The sequence below is a fragment of the Rattus norvegicus genome, chromosome 1 (assembly GCF_036323735.1).
Source record: "Rattus norvegicus strain BN/NHsdMcwi chromosome 1, GRCr8, whole genome shotgun sequence".
Taxonomy (NCBI): Eukaryota; Metazoa; Chordata; class Mammalia; order Rodentia; family Muridae; genus Rattus; species Rattus norvegicus.
The window spans coordinates 251,680,524-251,696,718 of record NC_086019.1 but is presented as its reverse complement, the minus strand read 5'-3'; the positions used below and the strand labels follow the sequence as shown (position 1 = coordinate 251,696,718).

General features: G+C 41.5%; 1 protein-coding gene across 3 annotated transcripts in view; it reads left to right on the top strand.

Moving 5' to 3' along the window:
• Hpse2 (heparanase 2 (inactive)) overlaps positions 1 to 16,195 on the top strand; it is a 699,168-nt gene that overhangs the window by 534,598 nt on the left and 148,375 nt on the right. For all 3 annotated transcript variants that reach the window (NM_001415809.1, XM_039085865.2, XM_063270025.1), the window contains one exon: positions 9,540 to 9,633. In NM_001415809.1, the coding sequence (NP_001402738.1) occupies positions 9,540 to 9,633 (94 nt within the window). The remainder of the gene's footprint in view (positions 1 to 9,539; positions 9,634 to 16,195) is intronic.

Sequence of the window (16,195 nt, the reverse complement as noted above, 5' to 3'; positions counted from 1 at the left end):
CATGCATGAGAATCCATAAACCATTTATAGCATTGCTTGCATGCTTGAAAAATCATATAAGTCACATAACTTTGATGTATATAGCACTGCATGAATATGGAGAGGTTACATATATGCTCATTTTGTTTTGTGGTCTGTTTTTATTTTAAGTTGGCATACAAAATGATGGGCTTCAGTATGGCGTTTTCATAATGCCTGCTTCCCTCTGGCCTCCCAGCCTCCCTCCTGTGTTCTGTTTGAATGCCCTCCTCTTGGTTCCCTTCCTGAGACACCCCCCCCCACCTCAGATCACTTGTACTCCATTTCCCCTTCCCTCCAACAAGATCTCCTTTTTCTCATCTCGTCTCATGGCTATCTTTCTATTTGCATTGCATTTAGACACACACACACATACTACACACGGGCATACGCGCACACACACTACATGCACACATACACACATACAAACACACACACGTACACATACACACATACACAAACACACACACACATAATTACAAACCCATTCATACTAATTAAAATCTAGGAATTCTATATGAGGAAAAACATACAGTATTTATCTTTATGAGTCTGGCTTTTTTTTTTTTGCTCACTAGTAAATATCATGGTTTCATTTTCTTTATAACTGAATAAAATGCTACGGTGTATATATCCCATGGATTTTTGGTCCATTCATCTAAGCTGACCCTATTTCTTGGCTATTATAAATGGTACAGCAGTGACCGCAAAGCATCTATAGTAGAACTCAGGGTCTTCCCACTCACTATATGCCTAGGAGCGCTAAAACTGAATCATGTGGTTGTTCTAATTTTAATTCTTGGAAGAACCTCTGAAATAGTGTCAGTAGTGACTGCACACAATTACACTTCTCAGCAACAAATAAAGAATCCTCTTTCCCCACATCCCCCCTAGTGTTTTTTGTCCTTTGTTTTCGTGGTGTTAGCCATTCCTACTGGTGATAGAGAATCTCAAGGTAGTTTCAGTCGGCTTTTCTGAATGGCTAAGGGAATACTAAACACTTTTTAAAATATTGGTCATTTGTAGTCATTGTTTATTTGTAGTCATTGTCTGTGTGTGCTGTGTGCACATGCTTAGGGGGTAAGGTTTAATGTGTTCCTCAGTCTCTCACCACCTTATCTTTGGAGACAAAATTTCTCCCTGATCTTGGAGCTTACCAAATTACCAAGACAGGCTGGCCAGCACTCTTCAGGGGCCTTCCTATTACTTCCTCCACAGACTAGCATTACAGGCATGTACCACGACACACAGCTTGTTTGTAGGGTGCTGGGGATTCAAATTCAGGCCCTTGGAGATATAAAATAAGTGCCTTCTCAGTGGTGTCTACCTCAGGCTCACTGGGTCTTTGCCCCCCTTTCCCGTTGCTCTGTCTCCTTTATTGTGAAGGCTCTTTTACCTTTGTGTAATCTGACTAGTTAGCTCCTAGAGTTACCTCCTCTTCTGAAAGGTCTTGCATATGCCACATCTTAAAGTATTTTTCTTACAGTTTTCTAGCCATTTTACATCTTATATTAAAGTTCTTGATCCACTTTTAATTGATATTTTGCTCAGAATGAGTGGTAGGTTTCTAATTGCATGTAAATATCCAGTTTTTGTTGAGGAGGTTGTCTTTTTTTCTGATGTATATTTTGGTATCTTCGTCACAATTTAGATGTCTGTCATTGTATGTGTTTACTTTTGGGTTTTCTCTGTGCTTTTTTGCTGGTCTGCATGTCTGTTTTCGCACCAGCACCATGCTGTCTGTCACTGCGGTCCTATAGTATAATTTGAACTCAGATATTCTGATAGCGCTGACATTGTTCTTTTTGCTTAGGATATTTTTACCTATTCAGGATCTTGTAGATTTCTGTATAATTGTATTTAGTGTGAAGAATGTCATTGGAATTTTAATGGGGATCGCATTGTATCTACAGACGAGTTTGGGTGTTATATCCAACTTTAAAAACATTAATTATTCCAATCCATGAACATAAAAGTTCCATTCATCTTTTAGTGTCTTTTTCAATTTCTCTTCAAGTTTCCATGGTAGATGATGCCATCTTTGATCAGATATCAGTTAGTTACATCCATAACAGCTGTGCCACTATTGTACCAATGAGCAGATCTTGGCTAGTGGGGTTGGTATCGCCACACGCAGGACCTAGAACAAGGTAATGACCACACTTCATTGCATACATATATCAAAATTTCAAAAGTAAAGAGACATTTTAAAAGTACTATGTGAGTGGTAAGTTCTGACATTTTAGGCTCTGCCATTTCTTCTATTGATGCCCCACTGTTAGGTTTACCAAAAAGGTAATGATTTTAAGTTCTGGCCCTTTCTGGAATTATTTGTTTGTCTGTTTCCTTGGGTTTTTTGTTTTGTTGTTGTTGTTGTTGTTGTTGTTGTTTGGCTGCTAGGGGTTGTTGAACATTGTTAGATTGTCTAAGAGTGCTCTCGGGATGTATTTCTATGTATACATTCCTGTTAAATTTCCTAAAGAGCAGAAGAATGACAGCTAGGAAATGGGGGAAGAAGTAGGGATAGGGACAGTAAGAAGAAAGATTTTCAAGTTTCTAGGAGCTTGTGATTTATTTTGTCATTCTGTATAAATATTTACTTTTGAGCCTAATTTTGTGTTTTGTACATTTGATCTCGTTGCAAAGATGGCCCCACAATCAGTTTTCAGACATAAAACACCTGGATGCATTCCTGTCCCAAAGCTCAGTGCCACTGCCTGCTGTAACTCTGTGAATCCCTAGAGGAGGCCTCTTCAGAGCCCACTCCCATGGCTGAAGTATGTAGGATTTTCCCACCCTTTCCTTTCCCAGCTTCCTGCAAACTCTCCCCAGCAGTGCTGGGATCAAGGTCCAGCTGTTTGAGCCTCTGCCAAGATAGTGTCCCTCCACAGACAGGGGATTCTGGATACATGGGGGAAATACTACACTTCAGGCTCAGGATCCAAACTCTGCAAGGAGTTCACTGAGAGGGACAGATTAGGAGTGGGGAGCTTAGCCTTGAGACACATTAGTCTCAGATCCACATCCTTGGCTCACCATGGATTAAATCGTCAGTCACTCATTTTGCTGAGTGTACCTTCATATATCCATCGTGTGCTGGGAGGATGTCCATAGCCCCATATTTTGTGTATATCAATTTGCTGTGCTTTTCCATAGTGCAAACTCTTTCAAACTGACTGTAATACATATTTTAGTCTGTTGGGTAACTCGTGCATGGACTTATTCTAACAAATTTCAGAAAGCTTAAAAGGCAATTGCCTTGCCTAGACCTCCTTGTCGAGTATTCACCTCATTCAAGCTTCCCTCCCCCAAGTAATTTAAACACAAGATAGGAAATTCCACCCCCTGCAGGGAAGATGAAGAATGGCCCTGCCTCAGAACCAAACCCTAAAGCAAGTGCAAAGAGCAGCGGCTCAGCAGGAGGCAGGAGTGAGGCCCTCTGAGGAGGGGCAAGCACACTTTATACTGCTCCGTGGAGTCTCCAATCAGCCTTCTCCACTGCTTGGCTTTGAGGTGTCAGGCTAGGTTTTATAAGTCAACAGGGTTGTACTAATGATTTTCTAAGTCCCCACCACCACACCCCCTTACTCCCTTTGGAGGGGAAAGCTTCAATTTTATGGAATTACCTGCTCAGTTAGCTGGCTGGGTGTTAGTTCTGAGTAGACTGCCCCTCCTTTTTGAAAGCAGCAGGCAAGAGGGGGAAAAGCTCCGGAAATTCCTGAGCATTGGGAAGCCAGCCCTAATGCAATTACCTGAAATAAAAGAAGGGGTCAGATAATAAGGGGCAAAGGTTTTTCCTCTTAAAGTAAAGGGCCAGGTAAACAAAACCAGCTGCCCCTGGGGCCCACAAACTCTCCTCATTAAATGTTTTAAGAAGTAAATGGGCATAAGTAGCTAATTGTAGCACAATCCTAAAACTGAACCGTGAGGGTTTGGGAAGGAGATAAGCAGAAAGGCCTGAGCTGCCGCTGGATGGTAAGGTATTCACACATGATCCAGACGAGTAAAAACCAAAATGGCATGCTTTGACCAGGATGTCTCAGATGACCTGGGTGTCTCAGTTAGGACAGACTTAAATTTAAATGTTAGTACAATAGGATCTAGAATAGATTTTCATTTAGTATATTGTAGGAAATTTCCTGCGCACTGACTATGAAAAATTCTGGAAGGATATTTATCAGAATGTAAATGACGATTCTAAGTGTTGCTCCTTTAAGTGAGTCCTGTTTTTATTCTTCTATTTTGTTTGCGTTTATTTTTTAATTTATATTTATCTCTCTTTTTAATAAGAACAAGGCAGTGCTTTAAAAAATAAGATGACGTCTATCACATAGTAAGTAAAATCTTAAATTTTATTTAAATGGACAAGAACGTTGGTGAATAAATTGATAAGAGGACAAGTCTGCTTTGATTACTTCCTGCCATGCTTGATGTGGCCTGCCATTCAGACAATAATGACAGTAACTGCCATCAAGTAAGACAGACTATTGTGATCATGCCCAAGTGTTTCAACTCTTTACAGTAGCTATGAAAAGGTTATTTCAACATACCCTTCCTGGTGTCACCCATCAACTAAGTTCATTTCTTTGTGTGACCTTGGCAAAGTAAGGTTTATAAGATCTCAGAGGAGATCCAAGACTTACCTAACACTGTTACTGTAGGGGATTCTAAAATCATACTGTGGAATTTAGATAAAGCTGTCTAGGGTTTCTCTAGCTGAAGACTTTCTTTGCTCTCCCACCACCAGTGTCTTTCTAATTTATGTATCTGTTTCAGAATCCTTTGCAGCCATTACTATACTAATCATCTCTTGTAGAAACTGGTGAATACTGAGGACAGAGGACAGCAAAAAAGAGAGTTGCCCTCAAATCACTGGAAAAATTAGTAGCCATCTTTTTACCCAGTCTTTTTAGCAACCAGTATCATTGGCTGTAGTTATGTATGTAATAAGTAATTGAATAAATAAATAGCCTTCATCATCAAGTAAGCAATCTATTATCATTAAATGGTGAGCATGGACTGCTTCATTCTCTTCATACCTGTATCTGTGTGCTATATTGGGGTCATACTTATGACACTATGGAGATGTATTATGGGGACCAAAGCTCTCTCTGATAAGCAGGGTTTTCTTTAGTAGGCTGAGGTAGGAGGCTCATTTGTGAGTTGAAGCCAACATGTGATACATAGTAAATTTTTTCAGGCTAAATTAGATTTAGAGTGAGTTCCTGTCCAAATTTAGAAAATAAAATATAACAAAAGAGGCTCCAGGTTTTTTCAGTTCGTGCTCTGTGGTTAACAGATCCCCTTTCCCTCTCTTCAGTAGCATCCCAAATCTCAGTGACCAAAGTTCCTGTTTAAATAATTTAAGACAAAAGTGAGTTAAGTTGCAAGTGAAAATTGCTGAAGTTCTCAGTCTAATTTAAATTAGACTCAGACTAGGATTGATAGAAAAACGCTGTTTTGTTTATGGCAGGGCCCCTTAGCTGGGTCAAAGGTACAGACAATGCCCAGGGCCATATTTGAGATGCACTTTAAAGGGTGTCTGACATTTCTGCAACCTCCCCTTACAGCTTAGCAACTTCATCCATAACCATTGTTGCACCCATGACTCACACTGAAAAAGAGCCTCAGGTCAGCACTGTCCATCTCGATTTTCTTCTATCTCTAAGTATCTGGTATATATTTCCTACTTGACATTCTGCGTGTTTGATAGATCAAACTGAATCCTTCCTCTCCCTTAGCAAGCTGTGGCCCAAATCTAAGGCCTAAATGTCCTCCAAAGCACCCTCTCTCTCAGGCTCGTGGTCATCATTCAGTCCATGTCTGGTGTCACCGGCTAAGGACAAGTGCTTTACCACACCTGTCACTTGCAGTTCTGTGTCTTCCCTTGTTTAGAGCCAGATCACTTCTTAGCCACACCATCAAGGTGACTTGCACCCCAGTTTCTTTGCTTGTGACTTCCTGCTCCAATCCAAACTCAGTATTCAGGAGTAGCCAAGGAACAACTGAGAATAATTAAATCCAGCTTGTTAGGTTAAAAATGGGGTCTGTAATGAGCTAAAAGGCTTAAGCTTCTATCGGAGTTCTTTCCTCTCTGCTGAACGAAGGAAGAAGTGTGCTGCTTCTGGGTCCAGAAGAATAGACCGTCAGTGAGCAGACAGCAGTACGGAGCACACTTCCTTCTGCTCCCACCTGCAAGGAGCCAGAGTCTGTCTTCACTGCTACATATTCTCCTCCTTCAAACCTCCCAGTGTGTGTATGTGTTCTCTTCTGGAGAGAGGCTCCCCTGCAACCCCAAACCACAGCTTTTTGCTACCTTGGGCCTTTAAGTAACCTGACAGAGTATTTTTAGTTATTGGATACCTTTTGTGTGCTAGGCTCTGTGGCCAGCATTTTTCTTTATTTGTTCACTGTAGCAACCTCATAAAAATATCAAGCTTGGATTTCTACTATTTTACATTTTTATTTATATTGTGTGAGTGTGTCTAGGAGAGACAGACAGATACGATACACACAGAGTAGGGGGAGGGGAGGGGGAAGGGTAGGGAGGAGGACACACACATGTGGAAGTCAGAGGTAGGTTCCATAGGTCAAATTCAGATCATCGGATTTTTGTGGGAAATGCCTTTTACCCACTGAGCCATCTTGCTGGCTCCATCTTGTAGACAGAGAAATCCAAATACATTGTGGTTCTGTGTCCATTTGCTGTTGCACTCGGGGATGGAGGGATGAAGCACAGTCCAGAATGGGTGGGAAGGGTGGGTGGGGTGGGAAGGAGAGAAAGCCATCTCTGAAGATTTTAGTGTTATAGTTCTTTTAGACAGCACTCGGTGAGAGAGTTTGTGCATATACATTTTATTCAGGGTTGATAAGGGCTATACAGGAACCTTGGAGAGCAGGAAGGAGTTTTCAGGGTGAATGGAAGTCATTGATTGGGTGGAGTTTAACATACTGGGAGTAACTCATTTGCATGGAGAGGCATTCCAGGAATCCCTGGTGCTTAGTGAGTGGATTTAGAGAGAGGAAATTGAACTTGCAGTTTTGCCAAGGACTAATTGAGCTTCCTCAGGTAAAGGGTGTGGGGGTCGGGCTCCCCAGATAAGGTCAGGTAGAGAAGAGGGATACTCCATGTTACACAGAGCTCAGAGGAGCTCTCCGGACGTGGTAGAAGGCAGCCTTAAACAACAGGGCTTCCACTAGGTCATCTTCATGTGAATCCGGTGGTTATACGGTTTTGTTCTAGGGATATTTCATTTTTTTAATAACGGTTTTAGCTGACATTCATGGAGAGAATGAATCCTTAGAAGTGTGCCACTAGTGAAAGGAAATCCTGTCTAGAGTATGTTTCTTTACAAAGCTGTGTCACACCATCCTTTGGGCCCTCTGCTGGAAAAGTAGAATCAAGTCTCAAATAATGCCTTTTAAATTGTATCCTCTAGTATTATAGATGTAGGACAGTACTGTATCATACCTCTGTGGATATAAAATGGCTTGTACCTGCTTTATGATACGTAGTAGTGACCGTGCTTTATCAGAGCTGTTTTTAATGATGTTGCTCAGAATGTTTTCTTTCCAGATGATGATTGAGAAGCTAATTTAAAAAAAAAAAATGGTGCCAGGTACCACAAGAGTAACAGAACTGTGCTGTTTTCTCGGGTTTTGTTTTTTTACTTTTTTTTTTTTTTTTTGGTTCTTTTTTTTCGGAGCTGGGGACTGAACCCAGGGCCTTGCGCTTCCTAGGCAAGCGCTCTACCACTGAGCTAAATCCCCAGCCCCTACTTTTTTTTTTTTAATGGAGTGTGCTGGATGTCTCTACAGTTTTGTTCAGATGACTGCAGAACCTGGAAAAGCTGTTGCTGCTGTTGATGCATAACACACTGCTATTATTGGTCTTTTTATATAAATATAAATATATATATACAGAAAAAAAACAACAACAGGGCTTCACAACAGGATGTGTGCCAAAAATGGTGTAAGGAAACCCCTTAATTCTTATGCCAACTTGGAAAAGGGGACAGGGATCTAATGTCTCCTGGCTAGTAAGTGTCGAAACATATTGAACTAGGGTTTTTAACCCTAAGGTCTATGTAACTTGGACAGAGGAGTAGAAGAAAAGGGGATAAGACTGGCTTGAGCTACGTAGTGAGTTCCGGGCCAGGCTAGGCTACAAAACCAGTCTTTGTCTCAAAAACAAACATGCAGACAAAAATCTCAACAGATGATAGATGGGCAGGTGCGTTACTAGATAGATGATAGTTTGGATGGATGAATGGAGGATAAATAAATTAAGTATGCTAAAACTGAGGTCTGAATAGACTAAGAAAGCATCTGAGATTACATAAGTAGCAAACACCAAATCAGAAATCTGAACTCAGAGGTCTCCAAAAGCACATCCTTTTAAACATATTTAACAGTTAAACATTGGGCTCTTTGGAAATGTCTTATAGTGGGGAGAGACGCCAACAGGAGGCTGAGTAAGACCTGCCCCCTCCCTTACTTCAATCAGAGCACCTGTTCATAATAAAAGATCTTAAACCTGAGCATCAGTACAACATGTGTTGGCATGGAGATTTAACATTTAGAATTGTCATATAGGTCTGCATGTACTAATAAAAAGGTATTTTATTTCAAATGAACGAAAAATCTATCATTAGTTATCAACCAATAAGATTTTAGTAGATTAGGCTAGACATCTTGGAATCATAAGCATTTAAAATTTTACTTCATATTTTGCAAAAATAGGCCTAAGGGGAGGTTCAAGGTACTGGAGGTCACCTAACCTAAAGCCAGTGTCTGCTCAGGAAGGAGGACCACATAAAATGGGACGGGCCTGCTTTCATCAGATGTTCACAACATAGTGTCAGTGCAACTTGATGATTCCCTTAAGCTCTAATGAAAACCAGACTGAAAGCAAATCAAAGGAGTCCCAGCTCTTTAGTTCAGGAGAGTGCTTTGGGCTGATCTGTGGACTTCAGTGTTCATGCATTCGTTCATTCATTCATCCCGATGACAAAGGCGGGAGCTCAGCCATAGTGAGTTCTACCAGGGAAGCAAGCTTTCTGGAAACACTTGAGACTCTGACTGCACTGCATCAGACTTTTGCTCTGTTGTCTCTTTTCCTGTTCAAAAGTGGAAACCTAGCAAATGTTTGGGCATTCCTTTGGAACTCTCCCATGCTGTAGGGTAAGGAAAGAGGTGGGCAGGAGATTGAAAGCTAAGCCCCCTTCCCCAGAAAAAAAGTAAGTTTTTCTCTATTGCCAGTTTAGATTATGAATTTTCTGTCATTTCCCAGAAGTGGGAATTCTACCTAAGCAAGTCTGAAAATAAGTCACAGCAGCTGACAAATGGAAGTGATAAGATACTAAGTACATTATGTGCTTTAAAAGCTTCAAGAGTCAAAGCTATCTGAGATGAAGCTCAGAGCCAACCTTACCTCAGGAAACAGAGACTTGTGCTAAGAAAAGTATATTTCTAGTCCCCTGTTCAAATTGTATTTGACTCTTGTTTTATTTCTATTCCAGTTGCTACATTGATGGCCGGGTGGTCAAGGTGATGGACTTCCTGAAAACTCGCCTGTTAGATACACTCTCTGACCAGATTAGGAAAATTCAGAAAGTGAGTAAAATTATCTGTGAGCTGATGTGTTTGGAACAAAGACAAGGAGAAGGTCACAGGGTCTCAGCTGGAATTTAGTGCTGTGGGAACCAGGGCAAAAAAAGAGTCCCAGCGGGAGTGACCAGCATCACACTTTTTCGGTGGTGATCGGTTTTTCACAGTTAGCCTTCTAACTGTGTTTGTCACTTGAAGATCTAGAGCCACTCCCACTGATGATGTGGAGGGTTTGGAGTTCTTACGTGCTGTTGATGGGAATGGAAGTAGTGTAATCATGGAGAAATGTTTCAAAAACCAGACATAGAGCTGTACATGGCCAGGCCAGCTGAAGGAAATACCATCATCATATCAAAGAGCTACTTGCACTCCCTTGCCTCCTACAGTGTTGTTGGAAATAACCGAGGTTCAGAATCAACCGAGATATCTATCAATGGACAAATAAACAGTATAACGTTCATTATGCATCAGAGAATAAAACCCGGTCATTCTCAGAAAAATGGATGCAACTGGAGGTCATTATGTTGACTAGAATAAGCCAGACTGAGAATGACAAATACTGCATGTTCCCTATGCAAGAGATAAAACAATTCACTCAAACTAGAACAAAGTAGATGCTAGAAGAGGAGAAAGGGGAAAATAGCAAATTTGGATAAAGGTACCAAAATAATACAGTGAAGTGGTGGAAATATGTTCCTGTCTCCAGCACCATAAGGTAACTATCCACATAAGATGGTTTATCAATGACTGGAGGAGAGTCCAGAGGCTCTCAGTGTAAAGAAATGATGAGAAGGTGAAAGCCTTTTTTGTGCAACTGAAATAGTACACAGTATCCTATAAGTATGTACAATTATTATAAATTAATTAAAATAAAAAGTGCAATTCAAAGAATAAAAATTCCACACGGGAATCATATTAAAGGTTTGTTTCAAAAAACAGACTTTTTTCTTCATCCTCCCAACTTTGTTCTAAATGTAAACTCAAGTAAAATCTTATTTTTATTTAGAAGACTTGTTTATTTTACTAAAAACTATTTTAACAGTTACTTCTAAGTAGTTTAGTAAGGAAATGGAAAGTGTGCTTGTTTTCTCTTCGTGGGGATTTCCGCGGGGACTAGTTACCACGGGTGATACTAGTTACCATGGGAGATAGATACTAGTTACCACGGGAGATACTAGTTACCATGGGAGATAGATACTAGTTACCACGGGAGATACTAGTTACCACGGGAGATACTAGTTACCACGGGAGATAGATACTAGTTACCACGGGAGATACTAGTTACCATGGGAGATACTCATTGCTCACATTCATTGAAGCTCTGGTTTTGAGAGCAAATGACTCCCATCCCTATCCATGCAAAAGCAGAGCTGTGTGAAAAGGAAGAGGACATGGAATCATATTAAGCCGCTGCACGTAGGCCTTCCCCAGCAAGACCCCTTTAGTCGATGGATCAGTCAAAATAACCAGTGATGGGCGTTAGCAATGAATTTATTCTCCTTCCTGATGCTCTGGTTTAGTGTGGCGGAGTAGATCTGCCTTGAACAGTCTTCTGCCTAGTGATTCTGTGGATTACAGGTTGCAGGGTCACATTTTGAGATATTTAGGATTCTGAATTCCCCGTATCCTGTCTACAGTTTCCCCTGGGCCTCATCAGAATGCAGTATGCCGCGCTGTCCCGTCAGGTTCTTTTCTAGGAACTTGGACTCTGCATAGATAAAATACCTCTCAACAAATAGTCCCTCTGTAAATGTAGGGTGGATGGGGAAGTGGATGAATGAGTGAATGAATGAATGGTTTATGTTTAAAACTACCTCTGAAAGAAACTTCTCTTTGAAGCTGTCATAGAAAAGCACCATTGAGAACTAAAGAGGAAGTCTGAACATTTTTAATATTCTCATCCTAATATCATATTCAAATAACCTGCAGCCTCCATGTTCACTCGTTCTTGGGGAGTTTTAGAACCTGAGGATACTCAAGACTTTTGGATTTCTGCACCCCAGTGTAATCACCTGGGACCAGGTACATTGGCCAGAACCCTTTTCTCTCACTGCCTTCCGTCAGGCAAGAAGAGCTAAATGATTGCCAGTCTGTCTGACAACAGCCACTGGCAAGTCTTACTAGCACCAGGCAAAGTTCTGGACTTTGGAGATACAAAATAGAATAAAATGTGGCCTCAAGGAATTCAGTCTTAAGTTTTAATATTTGAACGGGTTGAAACATGTTACCTGGTGCAGAAGAATATCACCTAATGCTGATCGTGGTGGTGCATGCCTGTAACCTAGCCCCTGGGAGGCTGAGGCAGGAGGATCATGAGTTGGAAGCCAGACTCGGCTAGTGAGACTCTGCCTCAGAAACAAACAGAAATCCACCTGTGGACTCTTCTAGCTTTGAACCCGAGGAAAGGACCGTTGTTGGTAGTATGGTGCCGAGAGAAGGTCCTAACCGTGTGTGTCTTGTTAGTTAGGATAACAGGTGAGTGGCAGGCAAAACGAGGGTGAAGGAATTCTCTCCATTTCACCCTCTACCGCTGCGTGGTCCTTAGTCACCACGGAGCATCCAAAAGCTAAAGCAGGAGCAAAGCTTACCTCCTATTTTATATAGGGTCCCAGAAACATAAAGAAAAGGGAAATTTGAGGTTACGCCTTTTGAAATGCGCCTGTTCCCCTTGAAGTGGCCTCCCACTTCAGGAAGGAACTTTGGAAACCGCAGGAGAAATGACCTTTAAGTAAAAGCCTCCTGGATCAGGCACCAGCCTTTGTCCATTACAAACATAAGGTGCCCAGCAGTCCTTTCAGTTCCTGGTCCCTATGCGGGCTCTCTATGGCTGTGTAAGCCTCACCGCAAAACCCCACAGCAAAGGCATCGTTTGTTAAGTGATGGGGCAAATGACCTAGAACTTTCTCAGGGCACAGCCGGGATAGTTTGCCTGCTCTGTGGTAGCTGAAACGTTAGCTGAGGAGTGTACAGCTGGGGTGCTTCAGGATCGTCACGCACAAGTATTAGAAGGCGACTTCACTCAGCTAGTGTTGGTGATAACACTTGTCAGCCTTCACCTTAGTTGGGGCTGAGAACCAGGATAGCCAAGACTTTATGTTTTTTTAACCTATAAAGTGAAGATGCTAAGAAGTCTACATTCTCCTCTGTAGGGAAATTAAGGAGGTTCTACACAGATGTTGTATTAACTCGTATGAGCACCAGTCATCATTGCTGTTACATTGTTAGTTATTACAGTTATTTTAATAATTTCTGTGACTAGAAATGTCCATACCGTTCTTTCTCCATCCGTTCTTTGCCTTTTTCTCTCTCATCTGACTTTGAACTCTGGAGAATATAATAGGTGATATTTTTGGCACCTGAAAGGCAATGACTCAATTGCTAAAAGCAGCTGTGGTTTCCAAATTTGGACTGCCATTTAGAGAAGAATTCTGTTTTCTCAGCAGTCAGTGAATTATCATGTTAGATGAAAATCTATATGATACTTTTGGAAACCAGCGAAATATCTGGACAACCCCCACCTTGGGATGAGCCACACGCCTCTCCATTAGAACAGGGATAATCATGTCAGCATCGGGGGATGAGTAGAAGGGAAAAGTTGAGAATCTCACAGTGCAGAGACAGGTCAAATGGGAAAAGGAGAGACATTTAGGACACAACGTAGAGGGTACAGTGAGGAGAGCTGGGCTGACTCCAAAACAATGACGTAAGAACCAAGAAGAACCGCGTGGGCTTAAGGCATTTGGACTCTGTGATTTGTGTCTTCGTCTCCTAGAGGAATCAGAGGAGGAAATAGCACTTTTATATTATTTTCAGCAATTCAATAAGCACAGGAAGGAGCTGATGAAATCCCAGTCAGGAGGAAAGTGTTTCCAAAAGTATTGTCCATATGATTGCACTTGAATATAAAGAAACTGCAGTGGGCTCCCCTGTGTTTGAAAAGCTAATTCTTCCTTCCTCCTTCCTCTCTGTCCTTTCTCCATTCAGTTATCAACTGGCTAATAACATGAAGTGATGGTTACAATAGTCTGTTATGGGAACCCTGCCGTGGCATTTATCCATCTTACAAAGTAAAGGGAGAGAAGCCATGAGAAGTCTTCCAGAGCAAGTGGCACCTAAAGGAAAGGGTCCCTCTCAGGCAGGTCTTCTTAGGCTACTATTCGGTGCCATTGGTAGGTCGTGAGGATAGGAGAATGGTTGGTGTGGTCCTTAAAAAGACCTCTCTCATTTTTATTAAGTAATTCAGATAAAAATGTCAAACATCACAGATGTCTGAAATGGCCACCTGCCACATTCACTCTCTCCCTCCCTCTCTCTCTCTTTCTCTCTCCCCCTTCTCTTTCTCTGTCTCTCTCTGTGTCTCTCTGTCTCTCTCTCTGTCTCTCTCTCTCTTTCTCTCTCTTTCCCTCCCTCCCTTCCCCTCCCTTCTCATCCCTGCCTACTCTCACTCTGTTTGTCCTTCCTGTACATTACTGCTATCTAGGAGAGGAAAATACCATGAGCGTTTTCCTCAAGGAAGAAGGATGGGGGATTTGCTTGCAGACTGAAGAGCCCAGCAGGTTCATTTGTTCACCAGGGTTGTTCCTGGAGGCAGGAGGCAGAGAAGAGAGGAGTAACCAGAAGACACGGAAACCCTGCTATAACCAGAGGGAAGAGCCCACCCAAGAATTCTAGGAGTTGAATCTAATAAGGCATAGCACATCTCAGAGGAAATAAACACTGGGAAATGTGTGGTTTGGGCATGGGTTTACTTAGAAATTGATTGTGGGAAGGTTGTGGAGAATATGTAGGTGGCAATAGGTGCCACACTTAACATCCTTTATTCACCCATTGCTTATGTTATTGAATAAAGGCCATCTCTTTTGGAGTTTCAAAAAATACAATGACATTATGCTGCTTTTAATATATCTTAGATGTTAGGCCATGGAAGGAAGGTTAAAAAAATAATCCTGGTAAATTAATAAGCACATTAGTCTGTCCAATTATATGAGCTTTTTAACATATCAAAAACTAGTTACTTTTGAGGATGACAGAATAACTAGAAGCACGATTAAAGAGGGAAATAATGTTATTCTTCTTTAGGGGAGAAAGTAGAAAATGTAAACATCAATAGATTAAGAATGGTTCTTCTTCCCTGGGTTCGGTCCCTAGCTCCGAAAAAAAGAACCAAAAAAAAAAAAAAAAAAAAAGAATGGTTCTTCTTGAGCGAAAAAGTAAAATAAAAAGAAAGAACATGACTGATCCTGTTATTCAGCACCAGATGAATGAGAGAGAGAGAAGGGGGGGAGGGAGAATGAATGAATGAGTGAATGAATGAATGAAAATACATGACGATTGCTCCTAGGTGTGGTGGAGGAGAAAGTTTGTTGTAGGTAAAAGGGAGCACAGAGACAGGGACATCTGAGAGAGTCCAGAGTGGACATGAGCAGACTGAGCTAGCCCATGTGAGGAGAGACAAGACGGACGAGCCAAACCAAGAGGCCAGGAGAGCAAAGAATAAATGAAAAGGGCCAGGTGACCGAGTGGCTGGGTATGGGAAGGGCAGCTGGGGAGTGTGCACCAGCCAGGAGAGCTGTAACAGGTGACTGAGGATGCTGGGAGAACCTGGTAGCCAGCTTTGCTTTGATATATTAATGAACACCTCAGCCATTTGTCTTGGGTTTGAGACCAAACAGGTATCATCACAGACAAACAAACAAACAAGCAAACAAAGAACAACAACAGCCACAAGACCCATGGTGTTTATGAAATCATTCTTCAATTCACTTACTCATTCAACAACACTGAATCCCTCCTTTACTGTCCCAGTGTGTATCACTTGGCAGATGCTCAATAGATATTGAAAGGAGAGAAGCACAAATAAGTGGGATGCAGGACCAAGAAGTAATGTCTTAGTCCCTTCATAGTTGTACACGTGCTGTTCACACTGAAAGCTTAGTCTGTGCTAACTCCGCTGTGGTCTGACACTACAGAAAATGAATGTTGAGACCCTTGTGAATTGTATCTACACACGGGCATAACAGGAGAGTGTCTCCCATCTGTGTAGAAGTGAAGGAGAGCTCTCTTTTGGACCTAAATTATGTTACAATCTGTTTGTAAATATCATATATTCCATTTTAGAAAACAATATTTTAGTTTAGTTTAGTTTAGAAATATTATGTGAAATATTGACCTGGCAAAATGTCAACTACCTGGGTTGAACTCCATACTAAGGAATTAGTGTTAAAGAGTAGATATCGGGGGTTGGGGATTTAGCTCAGTGGTAGAGCGCTTGCCTAGCAAGCGCAAGGCCCTGGGTTCGGTCCCCAGCTCTGAAAAAAAGAAAAAAGAAAAAAAAAGAGTAGATATCATTGGGGAGGAACAGGAGCACAAGCCAAGAAAGCAGATCAGAGGGAGAATGCACTGAGGAGCACAATGATAACATGTACTGCATTAATGACTTGGGATAATATCCATGGGTGATCCAAGTTTTATGGATCATAAGTCTCATACAATAGGGACCCTTTTAAGAGAAAGAAAGCAGGGCCTCACGGGTTAGTATCTCTAAACTTTATAACGTGGTTCTGCTTTC